This window comes from Varroa jacobsoni, unplaced genomic scaffold (assembly GCF_002532875.2).
Source record: "Varroa jacobsoni isolate VJ856 unplaced genomic scaffold, vjacob_1.0 contig01887, whole genome shotgun sequence".
NCBI classification, from domain to species: Eukaryota; Metazoa; Arthropoda; class Arachnida; order Mesostigmata; family Varroidae; genus Varroa; species Varroa jacobsoni.
The window spans coordinates 48,885-68,517 of NW_019214715.1; the positions used below are offsets into that span (position 1 = coordinate 48,885).

General features: G+C 44.8%; 2 protein-coding genes across 2 annotated transcripts; one reads left to right on the plus strand and one right to left on the minus strand.

Moving 5' to 3' along the window:
- The first annotated feature begins 168 nt into the window (after positions 1–168).
- LOC111272261 (uncharacterized) lies at positions 169–16,241 on the plus strand. Its single transcript, XM_022853598.2, has 10 exons — positions 169–4,199; positions 5,902–6,185; positions 6,788–7,274; positions 7,801–8,037; positions 8,252–8,970; positions 9,232–10,228; positions 10,678–10,844; positions 11,580–12,294; positions 12,435–12,760; positions 13,267–16,241. Exons 2-10 carry the CDS (start codon positions 6,030–6,032, stop codon positions 13,291–13,293), a joined length of 3,831 nt encoding a protein of 1,276 aa, XP_022709333.1. The 5' UTR covers positions 169–4,199; positions 5,902–6,029; the 3' UTR covers positions 13,294–16,241.
- A 1,775-nt stretch (positions 16,242–18,016) lies between these two features.
- On the minus strand, positions 18,017–18,132 carry LOC147751885 (uncharacterized; the record flags this gene model as incomplete). Its single annotated transcript, XM_086973221.1, is given in 1 exon segment — positions 18,017–18,132. A coding segment is annotated over 1 exon segment (116 nt), but the record flags the coding sequence as incomplete, so codon positions are not given.
- Between the last annotated feature and the right edge of the window lie 1,501 nt (positions 18,133–19,633).

Consider the following 19,633-nt stretch of genomic DNA (forward strand, 5'->3'; position numbering starts at 1 on the left):
GCAGCAGTAGCAGCAGCAGCAGCAGCAGCAGCAGCAGCAGCAGCAGCAGCAGCAGCACCACCACCACCACCACCACCACCACCACGATCGTCGTCGCTGCTGCTGCCGCCGACAGCCGCCGCAGCGGCCGCCTGCAGTGGCCGCGAGAGAGGGCTCTCCTCTAGCGACAAGGACTGTGTGGTGATGGTGATACTGTTGTGTGGGGACCGACCGACCGACCGACCGACCGAGCGACCGAGCGAGCGAGTGGCGAGTGCCGACACTGGCGACCATCGTCGTCATTGTAAGGGACTGCAACTGCTACTACAACTACAATTATTACTAGTAATGCGTGTGTGTGAGTGTCCCTGATGATGATCAGCCGTCTTCTGTGGTGGAGTTCTCACTAGACTAAATGTAAGCACGGTGGACGCGAGGCTTGACGGCTAAACGTTTCAGAAACAATCCTACTATCACTGCTACAGAATAATAACATAACTACACATTGCTCCAGCTCGCATCATCTGCTGCAGCTGCTGCCACCACTATTGCTACCTATTACCTAACCTTACCTATCATCATTCAACGGCTTCGGCAGCAGCGTCAAAAGATTCGACTTGGAAATACCGTCGCAATACAACAAGAGAGTGTGTCTATGTGTGTGTGTATGTGTCTCTGTTATTTAGAAGTATGCTCAGAATACGGCAGTAGAGAAACATCAATATACAAAGCTATAGTGTGGATTAATTGGTTGAGCTCGAATCTCTGCCGTTGCTTCTGCGGCTGTACAAACTGCAGTAATTTACGCTTGAGCCAGCCAGAATAACAATAACATCAAAAACCAAAAAAGGACGAAGCACTTTGACGGGAATTAACGTATGTCGACCGGCTAGTAGCCAGAAATCAGCTACCAGGTGGCGATGGCCGAACTGGCCCTCCTGAAGCGACGGCTCGCGTGAACTCAGCTTGCCCACATATCGGTCCGTCTGTCCGCATGGAGCCAAAACGGATTACAATAAGGGTATTATTTCTATGACCGGTAATCGCGTGCGTAAATAGCAAGGTGTCTGAAGCAGTGGTGGAGCTTAGTATACTCTAGTCATTCAGCAACAAGGATCGAAAGCCTGGGCTGTAACGAGGTTTCAAACTGGCGATTGGAGCGAACACAACGGAAGTGGGCTTTATGCTACTGGTCCCAGCTCCCAGGAACGACTAGCACGTAACAAAGCACATAGCCGCGGGTCGTGTATCGCCGTTCTGCAAAGCCACGCCGGGAGGAATCAGATGCGTTGGCGAGGCAACAGCTAATACACTAACTAGCAAGCCAGCCAGCAAGTCAGCCAAGCCAAGTCAATATAGCAATAGCGACAGCAGAAATTGGAAACAGAAAAGAAACGGGACAGAACAATAGAAACCCAATAGCAAGCAGCCGCGGACTCCTTTCGGTAAAGATAGTAATAGCACGTACGTAACGTACTACGATCTATATATTACGAACACAGAAGGAGACGGCGCGCCTTACCGCCGTCGGGCTACATATAGTGCGCTATTTCGGATTCCCTAACGATCGAAATTGGCCTCTACCATCAGAAATTAGCAAGTCAGAGACTGAATTAGCATCAGAAATAGGAAAACACGTTATCGTCAATGCCGTACTTGTTCACACTAACTGCAAGGCCAACGAAGTCGCCTTGTCACACGCGACCGTAATAACGATTGTGAAGCGGCGACGGCGGCGACGGCAACAGCAAAACTGTCTTAGTCGTTTTCCCTCATCGTCCGCGATCATTTTACCCTTCCAATTCCGTCATCTATAGCCGAACCTTCGCGTCAGCCAGCGCACGTCAGGCTTCGGCCGCACACGTAACGATCGCGACTCGATGCCTGCAACCTAGCTAACCGCTCGTTGCCGATGGCTAATATATCCGCATACATCTATGTATACGTATACATTACTAAATTCCGCCAATTTTACTTTACAAGTTTCTATTATTAAAGCAATTATTAGTGTTGCTGCTGCTGCTGCTGCTGCTGCCGCCGGGGAAAGAAGCGATTCTTCGTTGCTACTGAGTTACTACTCGTGGTGATCGTTTGGAGCCACCAATCACTTACTTCCGCGCCTACTCCGCTCTCAATGATACTGTGCCCCTGTGGAGGCGCCGGCAGTGGCGGAAGCAGTTAGCGGTAAATTCGAGCTGTTCGTAAATCCTCCGTTTGTTGTTTGACGTCGGCGGTTTTGTGCGCTGTTTGTTGCGTTTGTACTTCTAAGTTGCTCGTGCTTGAACCCACTGTTGCAATTGCCCCCTGCTGTTGATACTGGTTGATGGCGGTGTGACGGTGATCGTTGCTGCAAAGCAAACAAACTGAATCACACGCTCAGCGACAGAACGGAAAGCGTCGGGATCAACAACAACAAGAGCTACGCGACGCTGCAGAATAGAGGTCAGCGAAACAAGCAAACGGCAAATACAATGGGCTAGTTTGAAAGGCCCCCATAGCTGTTGGTCTATACTAACTTGTTTATGTGGCGGTTCGTGCTTACATGTCAGAGCGAACAGCCAAACAGCCAGTAATCGGCAATCAGCACAAATCTCGTGCGTTGTCCCCCATTCCGTCTCGTTGCGATTAGCTGCTGCTTAGCAAAGAGCAACAGCCAGACAAGGCACTAGCAGAACAATCCACGAGGACGTCGGCGACAACGAAGAAACGCAGAGCGAAACGTAACGCGAATTTCTACGCACGACGATAACAACCGCCTGTGCGGACAGCGAGGTGCTAACGCAGGGGCTTAGATAAACAGAAGAACGAGAAGATCCGCGAAAGAGCAGCGGAAACAACAGCAGCAGCAAGATTGACGCCAAGAGCATACATCGAATCGTCAAACAAAAGGGGCACCAGGGAGCGGACAGAGCAAAACATAGTCCCAAGCTAATAGTGATCTTTGAGCGGGGTCGGAAAAAAACGAAGCTTCAGCGACGATCAAATCAAATTCTAACGCAAGCGAAACGCACCGATCGCTGGTGGCAAGGCGTTCAGTGCATGTTTTTCTGCCTGCGCTGGTCCGTGAATGTGCGTGGTATGAGCCGGAACGTGTTAATGTTCCATGGATGTGGTGCCGGTGAGTATGTTCTACAGCAACTAAAGTTTTTGGAAATTCTTCTATGCCACTGTGCTAACCGGAAGAGGGCTCACGGAGCTGGAAACGACGAGTGCGTGGTGACTTGTGTAATAGTCAACCCGTTATTGTAGCCAAAACAAGAGGCAGCAGCAGTAGCTGCTGGAGAGTAATTTAATCCGCGATTTCTATGCGGCAGCGCGTTCCTCTCTCTCCTTGCGGCTTGACATCACTCCCTGTAAATTTTTCTTTGTCGCTTCTTCAAGCACCGCTCAAAAATCGCTACACAGCGACGACGATTTCGACCATCTTGCAGTCGACTATCTGCATTATGCCTACTTACCTCCAGTGTTGCCGGGCAGATCGATAACGTCCGGTGACGTCGTGGTGTAAGGGCGTGCACAGTAGCGGTTGCAGTTCCGACAGCTGTGGTTCATGCAGAAATTGGTCAGTTCTCGGTCTAGCGCTGGGCGTAGCAGCAAGGCAGTCGAAAAGGACCAAGATCCGGTGTTCGAAACGATCTTAGCGGTGTTTAAAGGTTAAGTAGTTTTCCGTGTTCTGGAAGTGTAGCCCGCGTCGAGTCGTGGACGTGGGGATGCAAAGTCTCCGAGGACGAAGGGGGGGCTTACCAAAGCCCGGTTACCGCAGCAGTAAAAAGCCCCGCTGGGACCGGCGGCGCGGCTGCTAAGACAGCAGCAGCTGCGGCAGCGCGGTTTACTTTTACAACAAACACAAACACACAGATCTCAGACCAGTGTATCGCTTGACGATTATTGCCACGCTTAACTGTGTAGTCAATGCTGCTACTATTTAGTAGAACTAGAAAAGGTCGTCCTACATAGCCACAAACTCCCGCCTATTCTTCACCTCCTAATGAGTTGGAGTAAACAGCACAGAATCATAGAAATCGATAAGAGCAGCGGCAACAATAACCACTACAATTAGGAATCCGTCAAATCGTTCGGCGGTAAGAAAAAGTCAGCCAGAACGCAAGCGAGTAAATTTAGGTTGCCGCGGGAACGGCAGCAGTGCATGACGCTGAACAAATGCATGACTCGAATCGTCAATAGACGGTGACCGTGGCAGCAGGTGATCATACGATCAGGTGAGTTCGGTGTGAAGGCAATTCTTTTAAGTAAAAGTCATCAAATGTTATTGAGGGGTTCGATTTTTCGATGCTTCTTTATTTTCTGCTTTGCTTTTTAAGCGTCCTCAAAGTAACTGTTTTCCTCAAAGCCAAAATCGCGATTTAAGCGATTCATGAACTGGATACATCCGTAAACGCAAATCCAATGTGGCGACAGGTACATACACCGATAGAGTGAAGAGTTGGCGTTTATATACACAGAGTAAAACAATGACAGCGGCACGGAAACGTATAAAGAGGACGTAAACTGATCTAAACAAGTGAACAACATAAAGAGCAACAGTTGATGAGTCTTTATAAAAAAAATTAGCTGACGCGTACTGCAAGCAAACTGGGCGTCGAGCCCGCGCGTATTGTCGTTGCGTGTTGCTACCTTTGTCCAGTTGTTATGATCTTACGGACAATTCATGCACCAACTTTGGGTCAATTTGTCTTATTCTGGGTCATACAAAAGTCATGGTGATAGCCGAGGTCGTAGTGAAACTGGTATCGCAAGCGAATTTTGAAGACGTGACCTGTTCGAATCTAGAAATGCGCAAAAAATAATTTTTGGAAAGATTTTCTGAGAAAGAAATATTCTTCATCCCCTGAGGAGTTATATTGCAAAGCGTATCAACAATGCCGAAGGGACACAGATTTGATGGTTACGTAGTCATAAGGGCCGAGTGCTAATATCTTACGGCTTCCCCAGCAGTGTTTAGAGACGAAGATTGTGTGGCACCCTGTGCCACGGATCGATTAAAAAACGTCTTTTGGAACACATAACAGCCTTTAATAATGCCAATGGAACATGAACAAACATAGCATATTCTAAATTTATATAAAACAGAGGGCAATAAGGGAACAAACGAAATGATTATCTACATTAATGAAGTATATTTAAAAGAAATGCAGGTTTTACTGATAATAAGTAAATATAATGGTATACAATTCATATCTTATTTATAATGCTCGTGAGTGACAACTGCTAAGAGAACATGCCTGAAAATAACGTGCTAATCAGATATTAGCTAAAATCATTGCCTCATTTCGAAGGTATTCAGGGTACCAATTAAAATTCAGTACATCTGTCGAAATTATAGCATATACAGCTGGAAGAATTTTAATTGTGGGATATGCCTGATCTATTGCTCATGACAAGATATACCTCATAAAAAAGGCTATTACTTTCAGTCTCATTGTGAATTTTCCTTCTGAGAGATTTCGCTTTAGTTTGGACTTTATATTTATATTACTTCAATCAATGCTTCTTTGACCTAGTCCTGTTTTTTTTTATCTTCATGTTCGTTATACTGTTCATTTGACAACGGCCATTATGAAATGGTGACTAGTGACCTATTGGGGAATATCGATGCTAAAGTTTTCCTCCCAGACCTATCCAGTTGTTGTCTGTTGCATTTAACGTATCGATATTGCAAAATTAAGAAGACAGTTGTTTCTTTTAAAAACACAAAGACATGAAGACTTCAAGGCATATATCGTGGTCACGCAGGTGGCACGAATTGCTATGACTGACGTCAGCGTGTATAGTAAACCGCGGACGTTCACTGTCTTGATAAACCCAACGAATGCCGTTTTTCCTAATCAACACGGCCGACTTAATTTCGACCGTCCATTCTAAAATGCGCTTCTATTTCCGTTTTGGTTCAATGCGTTGCAGGTTGTTGAGCTACTCACTGTAGGTTGCGCAGGAAACAGCGTGATTTGTGGTGCGTGGCTTGCAGGTGATCGTGTGTTCCACTAGCAAGACAGGACGGCCGATACTCGGACTGTGTTTTTCCCGTAGAAATGGCTGCTCCCCCACCGACGCAGCAACAGTATCCTCCGCCGGCGGGTCAGCCACAGCAGGCACAGGGCTACTACGGTGACCCGCAGCAGCAGCAGCAACAGCAGCAGCAGCAACAACAACAACAGCAGCAGCAAGCCACATCCCAAGCAAACATGGTGAGGATACGATTTTAAATGACCACAGCCTTTTTAGCCATCCATAATTGTATGATATGAATTATCATCATATCATACAGTTAGACAGTTCATGGTTGTACAGTTCTTATTTAATACGTAGCTTATCCCAGGCCGTCCTAGGGCGAGATAAACATCAAATAACGAAAAGACGACGTTTATCCGTTCACAAAAAAGACCACTTATAGGCGCGTTATAGAAGATATTTTCCGTTGCAGGAAATGATCCTCTAAGTGACATCATTGTCCCATAGACAGGGCAGCAATTCTAACAATATCATGAATATTTCCGGTTATATATGGCACAGATTGAATGAAATTTGCTGATGCTCCTAACAGCTGATGGATACAAGAAGAATTTTTGCATAAGCCAACGATTAATTTCAGAAAACTTCAGAAACCCAACGTACTAAAAATACACTTTAGTGCCAAGTTTATGAGTTACTTAAGTTCATGATGATAACCAAGTTAACTTCAACCTTTTTACAGCACACTAAGCATTTTGTGAGTGCGGCGTTTGAGCACAAATTCAATTTGACACATCTTTTTCCATTTCGTTTGTGCTCTTTAATCTCTGCTTAATAGCCACCTCCGTCTAGTCAATTAGGTGGAGGTCCTTCTCAAGGACATGGATACTTTGCCTATCAGGGTCCTCAGGGGTACGGTGGTCAGCCGGGACCTACTCAGGGAGGTCAGGTGCAAGGTCAAGGGCCCGTTCAAGGATACGGTAGCGACTTGTATCGGGCCGCAAACCAGCAGCAGGCTCAGCAACATCAGCACCAACAAGGAGGATATCAGCAGGGACCCCAGGGCCCACAGTATGGCCGTCTTCAAGCTGGTGGCCCTGGCCAGTGGCCCGCTGGACCTAGTACACCGCAATATCAGCTAGGACAAAACGGGGTTTACCCAGGCCCCACAAGCCAAGGGCCTCCTGGAGGGCCCCAGGTAGGCATTGGTCAAGCGCCTCAGGGATACCCTGGTGCCGGACACGCTGGACAAGGATACCCAGGTTACTATCAACAAGGCTACCCACAGGGCCCACCTCATTATCAAACAGCGGGAGGGTATCAAGGTAAGTCGAATTATACTAGACGTCAAATTTAGTTCTTACCAAATTTTTTAGTAGACTAGAAATTTTTTGCTACACAACTTTTTCACCGTTGCATTATGTGGACCATAAGCATGACGGTAGTACTTTTGTAATAATAAGCATATTTCTAATCGAGCTATTTATAAACTTTGTTTAATCAACTTGTAAAATGTAAGGAAACAGCTATTGCAAATATTATATTGATGTACTGATATATGCCAGATGGAACACGTAACTATTCGGTGGTTGAAATCTTGACGTAAGCGATCGTGATTAAATTTAGCTGTTTATTGCATACATTGAAATAATTGACTGAATGGCAAACGAGGTATGGCATGGGCTTCTCGGTACTAAGTACTTGGCATTGTACTAAAGCTGAATTTCCAATAAATCGCTGTGCAGGGCCGAAGTGTCCGCATGAAAAGCTTCAGTTATGGTTACGTAGGGACGTAATAACTCATTTGTCAAGCCCAAATATGGATCATGAATGAGTAACGCTATTTTATAGGTGGGCCTTCTTCGGTTGGCGGATATCCACCTGGCGGCCCTGGAGGACCAGGAGGTCCACCAGGTTATCCTCCTGGTAGCACACAAGGCACACCACAGGGTCCTCCACCTGGGCACAAGGTCAATCCCTTGCAATCGCTACAGAAGATGTTGCCGGCTGCTTCACCTACTCCTAGCGGTCCAGGAGGGTGGCCTCCTGGAGCACCTGGGCCGGGGCAACCGCCACAGCCTCCGCATGGTAATGAGTAAATGCAGAACACCAAGCAATTTGATAATTGAAGCGATGTAAAACGGTAACGATTAGGTCTAACAAATTCTGTAGCGTTATGTTATTCAACAGTTGTTATACGAGAAGAAGTATCAAATCGGTTTGCTCAACAGTGGTGTATAGAAAAAATTAATAACGTTTTTTCGTCGGCCTAACATATTTCATTTGGTTGCTGTCAATATAGGAGGTGGGTATCAAGGATACCTATCTCGTGGCAACTCGTATTATGCTGGGCCTGGTCATACTGCCCAGTATGACGGATATCCCGGTAGCCAGCAACAAGGCCCACCTCAAAGTTATGGGGGCGTGAGCGCTAGTGGCCAAAACGGTGGGGCAGCGCCCGGTTGTTACCCTCGAAGTGGCACACCTGGCTCATTACCTCCGCCTGCTAGCCCGGCGTCATCTTGTGGAGGGACGTCTGCTAGTATGCCCACAGGAATAGGCCCCTCAAGCGAACGTGTTACGCCAGCGCCCAGCAATTCTAACGGCAATGGTCCCACAACTGGAGCAGGCCCTGGCGCAAATTGCGACCAAAGACGAGGCTCGGTGGACAGCGAAACTGGGAGCTATTACAGCGCCGGCAGCGTTACGCCAGGACCGCAGGTTGCAACACCAGGAAGTGGCCCTGGTGGTGGTGGAGGAGGAGGCGGTAGTGGGAGCGGATCAGGCTCCGCAGCGACTACTGGCAATGCTCAAGGAGGTCAATCAGGAACTGGTGGAGCGCAACACAGCACCACGACTGACAAGAAACTCGGTGCTAAACTACCCGATATCGTGCCAAACGAGAGCTACAGTAGCCAGGGTAGTGGTGGCCAGGGAGGTTCGAGACCCCCATCGACTTCAGGCAGCATTGGACCCCCGCATTCGGATGTGTCGTCGCTCTCCGCTAGCCCGGGATCTTCAGTAAGGACGCTTCCTTTGTGTTTCTAGATAGCTGTTGAGGTTTATTGGAACTTCAACCGCGGCCAGCAAGAGAAAGCTGCCAGACCGGTGTAATTTCATCAACTATCGATGTGTCTGTTTTATATACAATCCGTTATATATTATACCGCTTTTTCGCCGAAAGCTTCCTTCAATATATTTTTCAGCGAAAACAATCAACATCTGTCGTTATTTTACTCCACTGTAATATAATAGATGTTTTTGGATGCTTTCCTTTTACAGGCTGAACATTCACAACAAGGGGTAAGTTCTGGTGGGCAACCACCCGGGGGAAAAGCGGGACCATCAGCATCACCGGGGCCTTCTCCTTTGGCTCAACAACCTTCTGGTGCCATGACGCCTCCGGCAGCCCCTTTAAGCGGAGCAGGATCGTACTGTCATCCAGGGCAACAGCACCCGCTTTATCCACCTCCCCCGCAGGGTCAGCAGCCAAGTTTGAGTCCAGAGTTTCCGGCACAGAAGAAGCGTGGCCGGCCCTACGGGAGTAAGAACAAAAAGCCGAGAACGTCTCCCGGAACAGGGGCAACTCCTGCACCAACGTTCCCGGAAAGAAGCCCAGGAAGCGGCCCAACAACGCCGACAGGACGAGGCAAGCGTGTGCAGCAGCAGAGATCACCGGCACAACAAGGTGATCAGTACTCTCAAACAAGGCTTGTGGGCCCCATAGGCCAGTTTCCTCATCAGGGCCATTACCCTCAGCAAGGGCCTCCAATAGGCGGTCCAGGCGGCCCATTTGTCGGCACCATGGTCGGCGCCCAGCAAGGTGGGCATCCGAGTCACCTTGGTCAAATGTCAGCTGGGGCCCCTCATCACCTTCATCCAGGTCATCATCCAGGACATCCTCATGGTCACCCTGGTCATCCAGGAGGCCAACCAGGAAGTGTGGGTTCCCATGATATTCGAGGCAGTCAAGGACCTCCTGGTGGTCCTGGTGGCCATCCCGGAACCCCAATACCGCCCGAAGCCAACAACGGTATGCCAGGTGGGGCACGTCTTGGGGGACCTCCTATGGGACCTGGTGGAATGTACTCGCCCGTTAAACAGCATATGGCAGGAGGCGCTCATGGACCGCCCAGTCAAATATCCGCAATGGGTCAGTCATCTTACGGACCCCATGGACCGCAATTCGGTCCACCAGGGAGCATGGGCGCTGGAAGACAAGGGCCTCCACGGGCCCCGATGCTGGAACAACAACTTGGAAAATCTTCACAGCATCATGGTGAGTCAGTGCAGTTTAAATATGGAAAACACTAGTTTGTTATTAATGGTTTTTCATCCTTTTACTGTCTTTTTAAGTAATGCAAAAAAAATAAAAAGAACAAAAATAATTGAGAAAAATAAGAAGACACACATTAAAATGTAAGAAATGTTTTTATTTAACGATTTACATTTAACGATTCACTTATACTCTAACGTTTACGACATTCACACAATTTATTGTGTGTCTAGAACATCGTCGGTCACTTCATTACCTGTGCAAATTATTGGTCATGTTTATATGGAGATTTATATACTTCTATGACTAACTGTAAATATAACAGAAGCTATAAATATATGTAGACAGCAAATAATGACGGTATTTTTCACGAAGTTAAAATTCGTATAGAAATTATTGGCTTTGACTAGGTACATAATTAGAGTTTGCATTTTTAACTTTTTTTGTTCAAGGCATTGCAGGCCATCCAATTCCAGCTCAGTGTGGAGGAGTTGCTACTGTTCCACCAAACGCAAACGGCGGTCCCCTCCGTGAACTCAAGCAGCTTCCTTTGGAAACGTGTCCAGTGCCGGCTATCAGTCATGCCCCGCCACCCCCTGAGGGGGTTAAGATTACCAAGGTAATTTAAAAGAAGGTGAACAAAACATCTATTATTTGTACGCATTTTTCTCAATGTTTACCTAAATATCCTACCATTATTGAACAGCACCTAAAATGCGCATCGTAATGGTGGACCTGTTTCTATGTTGTAGTAAAATTATGAAAATATATGTCAATAGAGTAAATGACTTGTCATATTTCTTCAAAATATGATAAGTCATTTATGGCACGTACATAGAATAAATGTATTATGATACAAAAATACGATGCGAACTTGCTGACAACAAATAGCATGCAGGAGCGCAGAATTGGTATTGAAATTATGTGATGATAGCAGACATTGATCGGATATTACTAGACGTTTAAGGGAACTCTGTCTGTGTTTGATAATGCAATGATTTTGTTGATGCCGAGCGACAACAACGAGGTGAAATAGTAATGCGATAGGCGCTGACTTTAGTCTTGAAGGATACAGTGATCATTCTTTTTATTACTTTTCTGTGATTCGTTACCTTCAAATGCTTACGCAAAACTTGTATTTTAAGAGAGTCGGCTGATCTATAGTTCTATGCAGTTTACAGCGCATGCTCGTGATAAACTACATTTCAACACCAATTTTCTTGTTGTTAACCCCAAGAATGGATATTGTGTAATACTAACGTCCATTATTCGTCTAATTCACTAAAATCTTTCCAATGTGGTCGTGCTTTATGCTCTTATATCGTACGTTTTTCGTGTCCCATCTCGCTCCCAGGTCTTAAACAACCATATCCCAGCTGGTCTTTCGCTCAAGAGATCTGCCAGTGGCTCGGGAGCTTTCTCTGGTCCATTCCTCCGACTTAAAGGAAGTCTGACGCGGCCAAGTAACGTACGTGTAGTCAACAACGGTCTACAACGGTCAGGTACTGAGAAGGGAACTGATGAAGGCGGGAGCACTGCTGGATCAGGTAGTAAGACTGGAGCGGCTTCTGGAGGCGTCCTCGGGCCAACGGCTGGAGGCGCTAGTCGGGCAGCCCGTAAAGCCGGCACTGCTATTCACCTATCGACACTCAGTCCTGGCTATGATACCGTTACGCGTGACCCTTCGTGGCTGTGCGCACTCTGTTTAAGTGCGTCGCACGAACATGGACTAGGCGATTTATTCGGACCGTACTTCTGGAGTACGTCGGAGCGGTCACTTCCACCGCCTGCCTATATTCTCGAAGCTATGCGCCGACTTGCTAGTAAGCTGAACGCACAAAAGCCGCAGCTCGTCGATGCCAGCGATGAGGATGAGGCGACGGGTGGTGGAACTGGAGCCGGCAAAAAGAAGAAAACCGGTGGCCAACTCGGCAAACGGAAGCGTTCGGCAGGAATATCGGCTACCACATCGACCGAGGCACCTCTCACGGTCGAGCAGGAGCAAATGCTCGCAACAAGTCTGCGCGCCGAATATTGGGTACATGAGGATTGTGCTTGTTATACTCAAGGTAGGTGCTAACTTAGTGTAAGCTAGCAGAAGAGGCTAATGATAATAATAATAATCATGAATAATATTCATTATTAATTTTACCACAAAAAATAGTCCAAGCTTTCCTTTGTAATAATCCTTTATTATACGACTTTATAGGTGTTTATCTGGACGCCAAAGGTACTCCTCAAGGCCTCGAGGAAGCTATTCGTGAAGCTGCTCGTAGTTCTTGCGCATTTTGCTCTCAGTCTGGCGCTACGCTGGCGTGCGTCGCTCGCCATTGTTCGACCGTTATGCACGTCCATTGTGCGCGCCAAAGTAACGCGTTTGTCAACAGCGAGAACTTTAGCATGCTTTGTAGCAGACATAAACCACCCGCCACTGCAAAAGAGAGCAACAGCAGCAGCAACAGCAGCAGCAGCAGCAGCAGCAACAGCAACAACAACAACAACAACAACAACAACACCACAAAGTCGCAACAACAGGTGAGTAAAGTAGATTATATAACTATGGTATTCGCAGGCAAATCGTTGTCATGCTGAGATTACATTATCCAGAAGAATGCATTGAGTCCTCTAGAAGAAATAGCCATAGCAATTCTCTATATAGAGAATTGCTATGGCTATTTGAATTGATATCATTATATGTCATTCTAAGAATATATATTCTTAGAATGACATATGATATCAAAGTAAATGTTTTTGCCTGTCCCGTATTGCCAGTAAAAATAGTAGACTGGCCCTGCTGAATACTGGTGATCTATGTAAAATTACGTAGAATGAAATAACCATGTTATCCCATAAAAGCACTAGAACGTAGATATTACGTGTTCTTCGGAAGTGGCCCTTTTATTTGAAGTTTATTTGAAGTAACTTCAGATTACTTACGCTTACTATATACATAGGCGGATGCGTTTAGTATGTATTATCCTGTCCGAGTCGTAACCCACCGAGTTAGCTCCGGATTAACTCTGACTTTATTTTTCTATCAGGTGGCTACGACGACTCGCGTAAATTAGAAAATCCATCGGCAAGGTTGAAGTTCATACAGCCGAGCGGCAGGCCGCCGGCCAAGCAAATAATTTCTCTGTAGACACTAGCCTCCCGAAACAGAAACTGCAAAAAGCCTCGATACTGTTAGTCATTGCAGCTCTGAGTCAGCTTCCGAAGTATGAGTGGATCGGGGAAGCAAGGAACTGCAACCAATATATTATACCGCAAAAACGAACACAAAACAGAGGCGCTCTGGCGGCACAACTGTTGCAGTTAGCTACGGAACAGGGTCTTAAGCTCAACACAATGGATTAAAGAGAACAATGATGTAAAGGCGAATGATGGTAATGCAAATTTATGGCGGCCTCTTCACCAAGACTGAATTGTTTGCTCGAAGTTCCAATAATGAGCGCTGGCTCTTCAGGCACGAAAGACGATTCGGTTTTCCGGTTGGTGTTCATACGCCGAAAAAGGCGTAGCCATGATAATGTTGTGGTGGCTTGAACGGTGTACACCTATCATGGTCGCATTGACCAAAATTAGCAGAGTGGAAGAGGCCGCAGTCAGCCCCACAATACGCGGCAGATACGGAATCAGCAGACTCTATAACTGGGGTGTGAGGAATTCATCCAGGTCGAATGAAGCTTAGTAGGCAACCGTCGAATGAAGATGGACAGCCTTAATTCTCTTATATTCGCTATTATTGACCTATTACAGTAGTCATAACTGATTAAAGCATATTAGCAAAAACCGAGGGTATTTTCGGCCAGGACTTCTTGCATATGAAAGAGTCAAAGATCAGACGAACATATCCTTGGTTGCTTGTCAAATTTTGTAAAATTTCATAAAAATTTCCTTAAATACATTTGTTTGTCAGACATTCTGTGATGAAAAAAACGTTATCAAGGATCACACTCCACGAAGCTTTAGCTCGCTGGTTGTCTTTTAGACTGAGGCTGTTTGGATAGTCATTCGATTGCCAATTAACCACATATGAATGTATTTAAAAAAAGAAAAAACGTGAGAATGTTTTCCATCCAGTGCTGCCGCTGTTGTGTCAGTTGATTGGCATTGTTGTACATAATGATTCCTGTATTGCTTGACGCAGCTAAATCTGCTTACCGGCGCCGGTCTAAGTCTATGAAATAGTACGGTGCTTGTTAGCGGGTGACGCTGATCATGAAGGCAGATAAGGGTTATGATAATTCTAATGCGAGTGTGTAATCCTTCTCAACCATATGCCCAGGGGCTGTTGTCAGTCCAATATGTATTATATTATGGGCAATAATACTAATCAGTAAGTATATGATAGGCAAAAGATAAAGAGAATAATAGTTATAATGACATTATGATTATTGATACTAGGGCGAGTATGGAGAGTAAAGATTAGCAGGCAGCGCTAGATGCACCTGTAGAACGGGATAGCAAAACCTATATGTATGAATAGATATTCGTAATAATGGCAAAATATTGGATAAAATCTACTGTGAAGCTGATTTTGCCGCCAATTATACGAACCTCGCTCCAACGTATCGCCAGCCTCCCCGTTACAGAAGCTAAAGGTAACTGGGCAAAACTATTTATCATTCGTCGGGATAAATGCGAAGTTTTACATTTGGCGTCCAAGACCCGTTTTTCTTTCAACTGCCATCTTCCTCGTAGGATTAACACCATGATAATATGCTTTGAAAGCGGATATGTGAGAACTGTACGTGACACAAGCAGGGTGAAAAAAAGCAATTTTGTGAATGGATTTATGCATGCGGCTCTCCTGTATATTTAACGCGAATATGCAAGTTTGGCGGCGAACGTAACTTGACCTCTTAGCTCAACAACAGTAAATGTGGGTTCTGGACAGTTCTGTATGATAAAAAGGCGGAGTAGTAACAAAAACAAAAAAAAACTAACGACATCTTGGTCCTTTGTGCTCAATCGCTTGTTGGCGCTATACGCGTCTGACACTTGACAGCTCGAACGAAATAGACGGGTCCTCTACATAGCGACAATATATATATATATATATATATATATATAACGACGACAAATACAATGGGTAGAACCACCTAAATGTTGGCTATGTCGCACTGGGTTTCGACAATGTCGCTTTTCGGCGATCTTATTTGAAAGTGGATCACATACAAAAAGATCTACGGGTCTATTTTTCAACTGCAGTCCCGTTAGCATAACTCATTAGTAATATTTGGATAGCAAAACATAGGGTTGAAAAGGCTTTGTTTGAAATATTCCTAACGACTCCTATATTCATCTCGCATCAACAAATTTCAACAGAGAAATTTTTGAAAATGACTAGAAGTCGTTGTCGATGTGACAATCGTAAGATATCAATATAACGGTAAGAAAGATCGATATTATATGGTAACTACCAAATGCATTGATTCGACAGTCAACAAACTTTTGTACAACAAAGTTATATATATATATATATATATATATATATATATAACTGTAAAATTTTGAACGGGACCGCTTTTAGTACACCTGGTTTTTCTTCATGACTAGTTCAGCCCTAACTGAATCTTCCTAGCTGACTCTGCTGCCGATATTTGTATTTGGAACAAACGATAGATTGAGTGGACGAGGTTTAACAAAACGAATTTGGACAGTCGCTCTTCTTTCGATTGTTATACAAACAAATAGCTCATTTGGGATCAGTTATTATAATTCGTTTCGGGTTTGTGTTTTAGATTTAAGAGGGAAAGGCGAAACAACGCAAAGGCTGGCGACGGTCCCACCGCGAGTGTGTGTTGTACATTAGATGCAAGGCTCTTGTCATGTCTTGTTATAAACAAGTGAGCGAAGTGACCCGAAAACTAAGGCGAATGCGCTTGTAAATAGCATCATTTTATTATTAAGTTAGATATTCGTAACGCTATGTGGTGATGCTGAATTAGGTATCACCGTGTAGCCTATGTATAACGTTTAAAGTGACAAATGAATTTCCATTGCAAAATAATGTTGTTGCTTATTATTTCATCTTGCGTATTCGTGATATTATCGGACACGGTCAGGACAAAATAACCGATAATCTTCGCTTGACCCCTATTGGTTACCCCGAAGTAATTGTGAGTTTATAAAACCCGTAAGCAAATAGAACTGTTTGTTATGTTGAAATATATTTAAGTTCACTGAGTGACTACTACTATTATCATTATTAATGCTTGCAAAAAAAAAAAACTGACAGATCTCATCGGTGTCGGACAACGCATCTGACCTAATGGTAGTGATTATCGCGTGTATGTGCAAATGAAGTGAATCGACACTCCATTTTACACAGAATCTCTATGGCTTTCTGCCATCTATCAAATTGTGGGGTGAGGCCGAATTTTCACCTGTGCTGTGCCTATTTAGACGCACAATAAAGGTACTAGCGTATCAAAGGACCATTTGGAACGGCGATTGCGTGATGCACACACATGCTGTACACAGCAAAGACCACCTTTTTGCTTTTATCCCTTGTGAGTTCAATCGACGCAAGCCATAGTTTTCTATTCTAGATTAAGGCGACGGGCGATTTATGTTAGTTTTCCATTACCTAATAGTCATACCGCTAGCAGCAGTTCGGAGCAATTCTGCAAAGGCAGAATAATGTTGTTAAAGTTCAATTCGATTACTCTAACATTCGATCGAGGTTGTACTCCCTGAGTGTGAGGCAAAGTACTATGGCACTGTCTTGCTGGTATCGCTCCATGTGCATGATCACGTGCCTCTCACCCGCCGCCCATGAAGGGTTTTGTAAGGCGTTTAATCAGAACCTGGGTTACAACGGCTAATGACAGTGATTTTATGCGAAGGCGTAACGTGGTACGCGTCGGCAGCAGAAGAGGTAGGTGCTCAACACCACCCACGGTGTTTATACAGATAGGTCATTGACTTCGCGGAGCACATCGTTAGAGGAATAGGCTATGCAGAAACGACGAGACCGTTAACTAGCATACTTTCGTGAGAACATTAACTAATCTAAGTTGATTGAAATCGACCCTCGGAAATGCAGAATCTGTCCATATATCGTCTCCTGATCACATGGTCGTCTTCTATTGTACAACCTGACCGGCAGAAATCAGCGTACGTTGTGCAATTTTACTATTACTGCCAGAGTGCAGTGTTAAGATTTGTCTGTGACAGATTTTAATGCCGGACCGTCTATTTCGTGCCGCTCGATCCTGGACCCCAGACCTGCAGTAGCGCTCGAACTGATGCACTACGGCAGATTTTCGAGGACACATATCGACTTGGCAATGAGGGGCGAGAGTTTGGAATAGAAAAGAACGGGCTTACAGATGAAAACAAGTCATCGATGACGCGACAACTGACATTGTTTGCAACAACTAAAATAATAACGACGCTAATATAAAATGACAATGTAATATATCAGTAAACACGATGGAGGTCATACAAGTGGAATAAATGCAGCATACGCTTTTACAGTAGGGTCAACTAATGGTAATAACAATTGCAAATTGAAAATCGACCGAATTCTTGGGGTGGCAGAAGGACTAGGTGAATAAAGAATGATAATAAAAGACAGTAGTAATACTAAATAATATTAAGCTCTAGTGATAGCAATGAGGTAATCAATAGCAGCGACAAACGACGAAGAAGAAGAATTATTATGACTCTATGATAATAATCATTACTGTAGTAGTAATAGTGATGATGACCATTATTATTGTACCTTTTGAACAGAATAAATGACACATTAGCACAGAATAGCGGCCATATACAGGCAGTTCATATAAATAAATCTATATATAAATGTATGTTTAGTATTGTATACAGAAGATATACGAAAGAGAAAAAACAATACAGGCGATACTGATCGCCGGCGGCGGCGGCGGCGGCAGCGGCGGCGGCGGCGGCGGCGGCGGCGGCGGCTGTACTTTGAATGCAAGGATAATTTTGTAAAGTTAGTATAATAAAATGAATACGCTATGTAGGAGAACGAAACGTCAACATCTACGAGTCCAATGGTAATTACGATGATAACAAGATAGAATACACACGTTGTACGAGGAGAAAAATTATTATGTAATAGATATGTGAATTATGATCACTAATGTTATTATAACAATAAAGAATGACTATAAGAAAATTAAATGAAAGTAATACCTATGGAGACATCAGCGAATGATGATAACGATCATAAGGACGTAGAAGTAATAATTACCGTTACTTCTATTACTATTATTATTCAAAGTCGACGCAGCGAAAATCTCGATACGCACACCGCTCCTCGTCCCGTTGGGTGGCATTTATAAGGCAGCAACGATTGAAGAAGAATAAAAAAAAAAAGAAAACACCGAAGACATATTATTCACTGATGACAAAGGGAACGGAAATAATGGGTAAGGTGAAACGCAAGCTAGACGACTAGGAACCACGAAAACCGCTCCGACTAGCACAATAAGCAGGTATTTTGTCTGGCCTGAACACATGCGACACTGGAATCATCGGATGCGATGATCGTTTTGATTGACGTAACGAGAGCTTTCAACCTAATACGGTTAGTTCTGTGGAACGTCAACTGGCTGGATCATGGCCATGGCTGTCGGCTGCAACTACCATCGAGGCCGAAATTAAACCGTTAGAGTTCCGGTAAACAAGAACACCAATGCAAATTCAATGTAAATTATAGGCGCTATCGCTTATCGGAACAGTTACGTGGGTTCTGAAGTGGTAAAAACTTCAGACCTTCAAATTACCTACTGCTCTAGCTGAGTATATCCGGAAAACCAAGAAGGTCAGTAACCAATTGTGCTTGGGATCGATGGCCATAAGAAACACCAGCCACCCAAACAAATTGGCCATGTGACTGACCGACAGAGAGTGTGTGGGTTAGCGAGAGCGAATGTCTGCGACGAGAACGTATCCTCCTTTGAGTATGAGTCAAATTATCAGTGATTGAATGGATAAATGTATCTAATATCTCGCATTCGGCGTCAAGTCAAGACCGTCTGAGTACAGATCACTGCATCAGTGAAGGGACTGGCGGACGACTGGCATTAATGGCAGGCACAAAAACTGCATCTCCTAAAGCTGAAATAGACGTGGCAAAATAACAGTGGGAAGGCTGAAGATGCGGAGGAAACTGAGGTTCAGGGCGGAGAGAGTAGAATAATAAACGACTGGCGAAAAAACACATATTCGCGATTCATCGGCTACACGCTAATTGCTATACGGCGTAACAGCCAATTTCTCGTAGCGGAGTTGTTCGTCAACAGGGCGGCTGCCAGTTGAATGTACTACTGTATATAAAATATAATATCATCGATCCGTACCGTGGAGGTTTTATATGTGTCTGACCATTCCTTTGTTTCAGTTACATCGGTGTAATATATATACATACAT

Coding starts and splice junctions, on each gene's coding strand:
- LOC111272261 (XM_022853598.2), top strand. CDS start 6,030: ATGGCTGCTCCCCCACCGACGCAGCAACAGTATCCTCCGCCGGCGGGT. Junction 8,038..8,251: donor ACCGCCACAGCCTCCGCATG/GTAATGAGTAAA, acceptor CTGTCAATATAG/GAGGTGGGTATCAAGGATAC. Junction 12,295..12,434: donor TTGTGCTTGTTATACTCAAG/GTAGGTGCTAAC, acceptor ACGACTTTATAG/GTGTTTATCTGGACGCCAAA.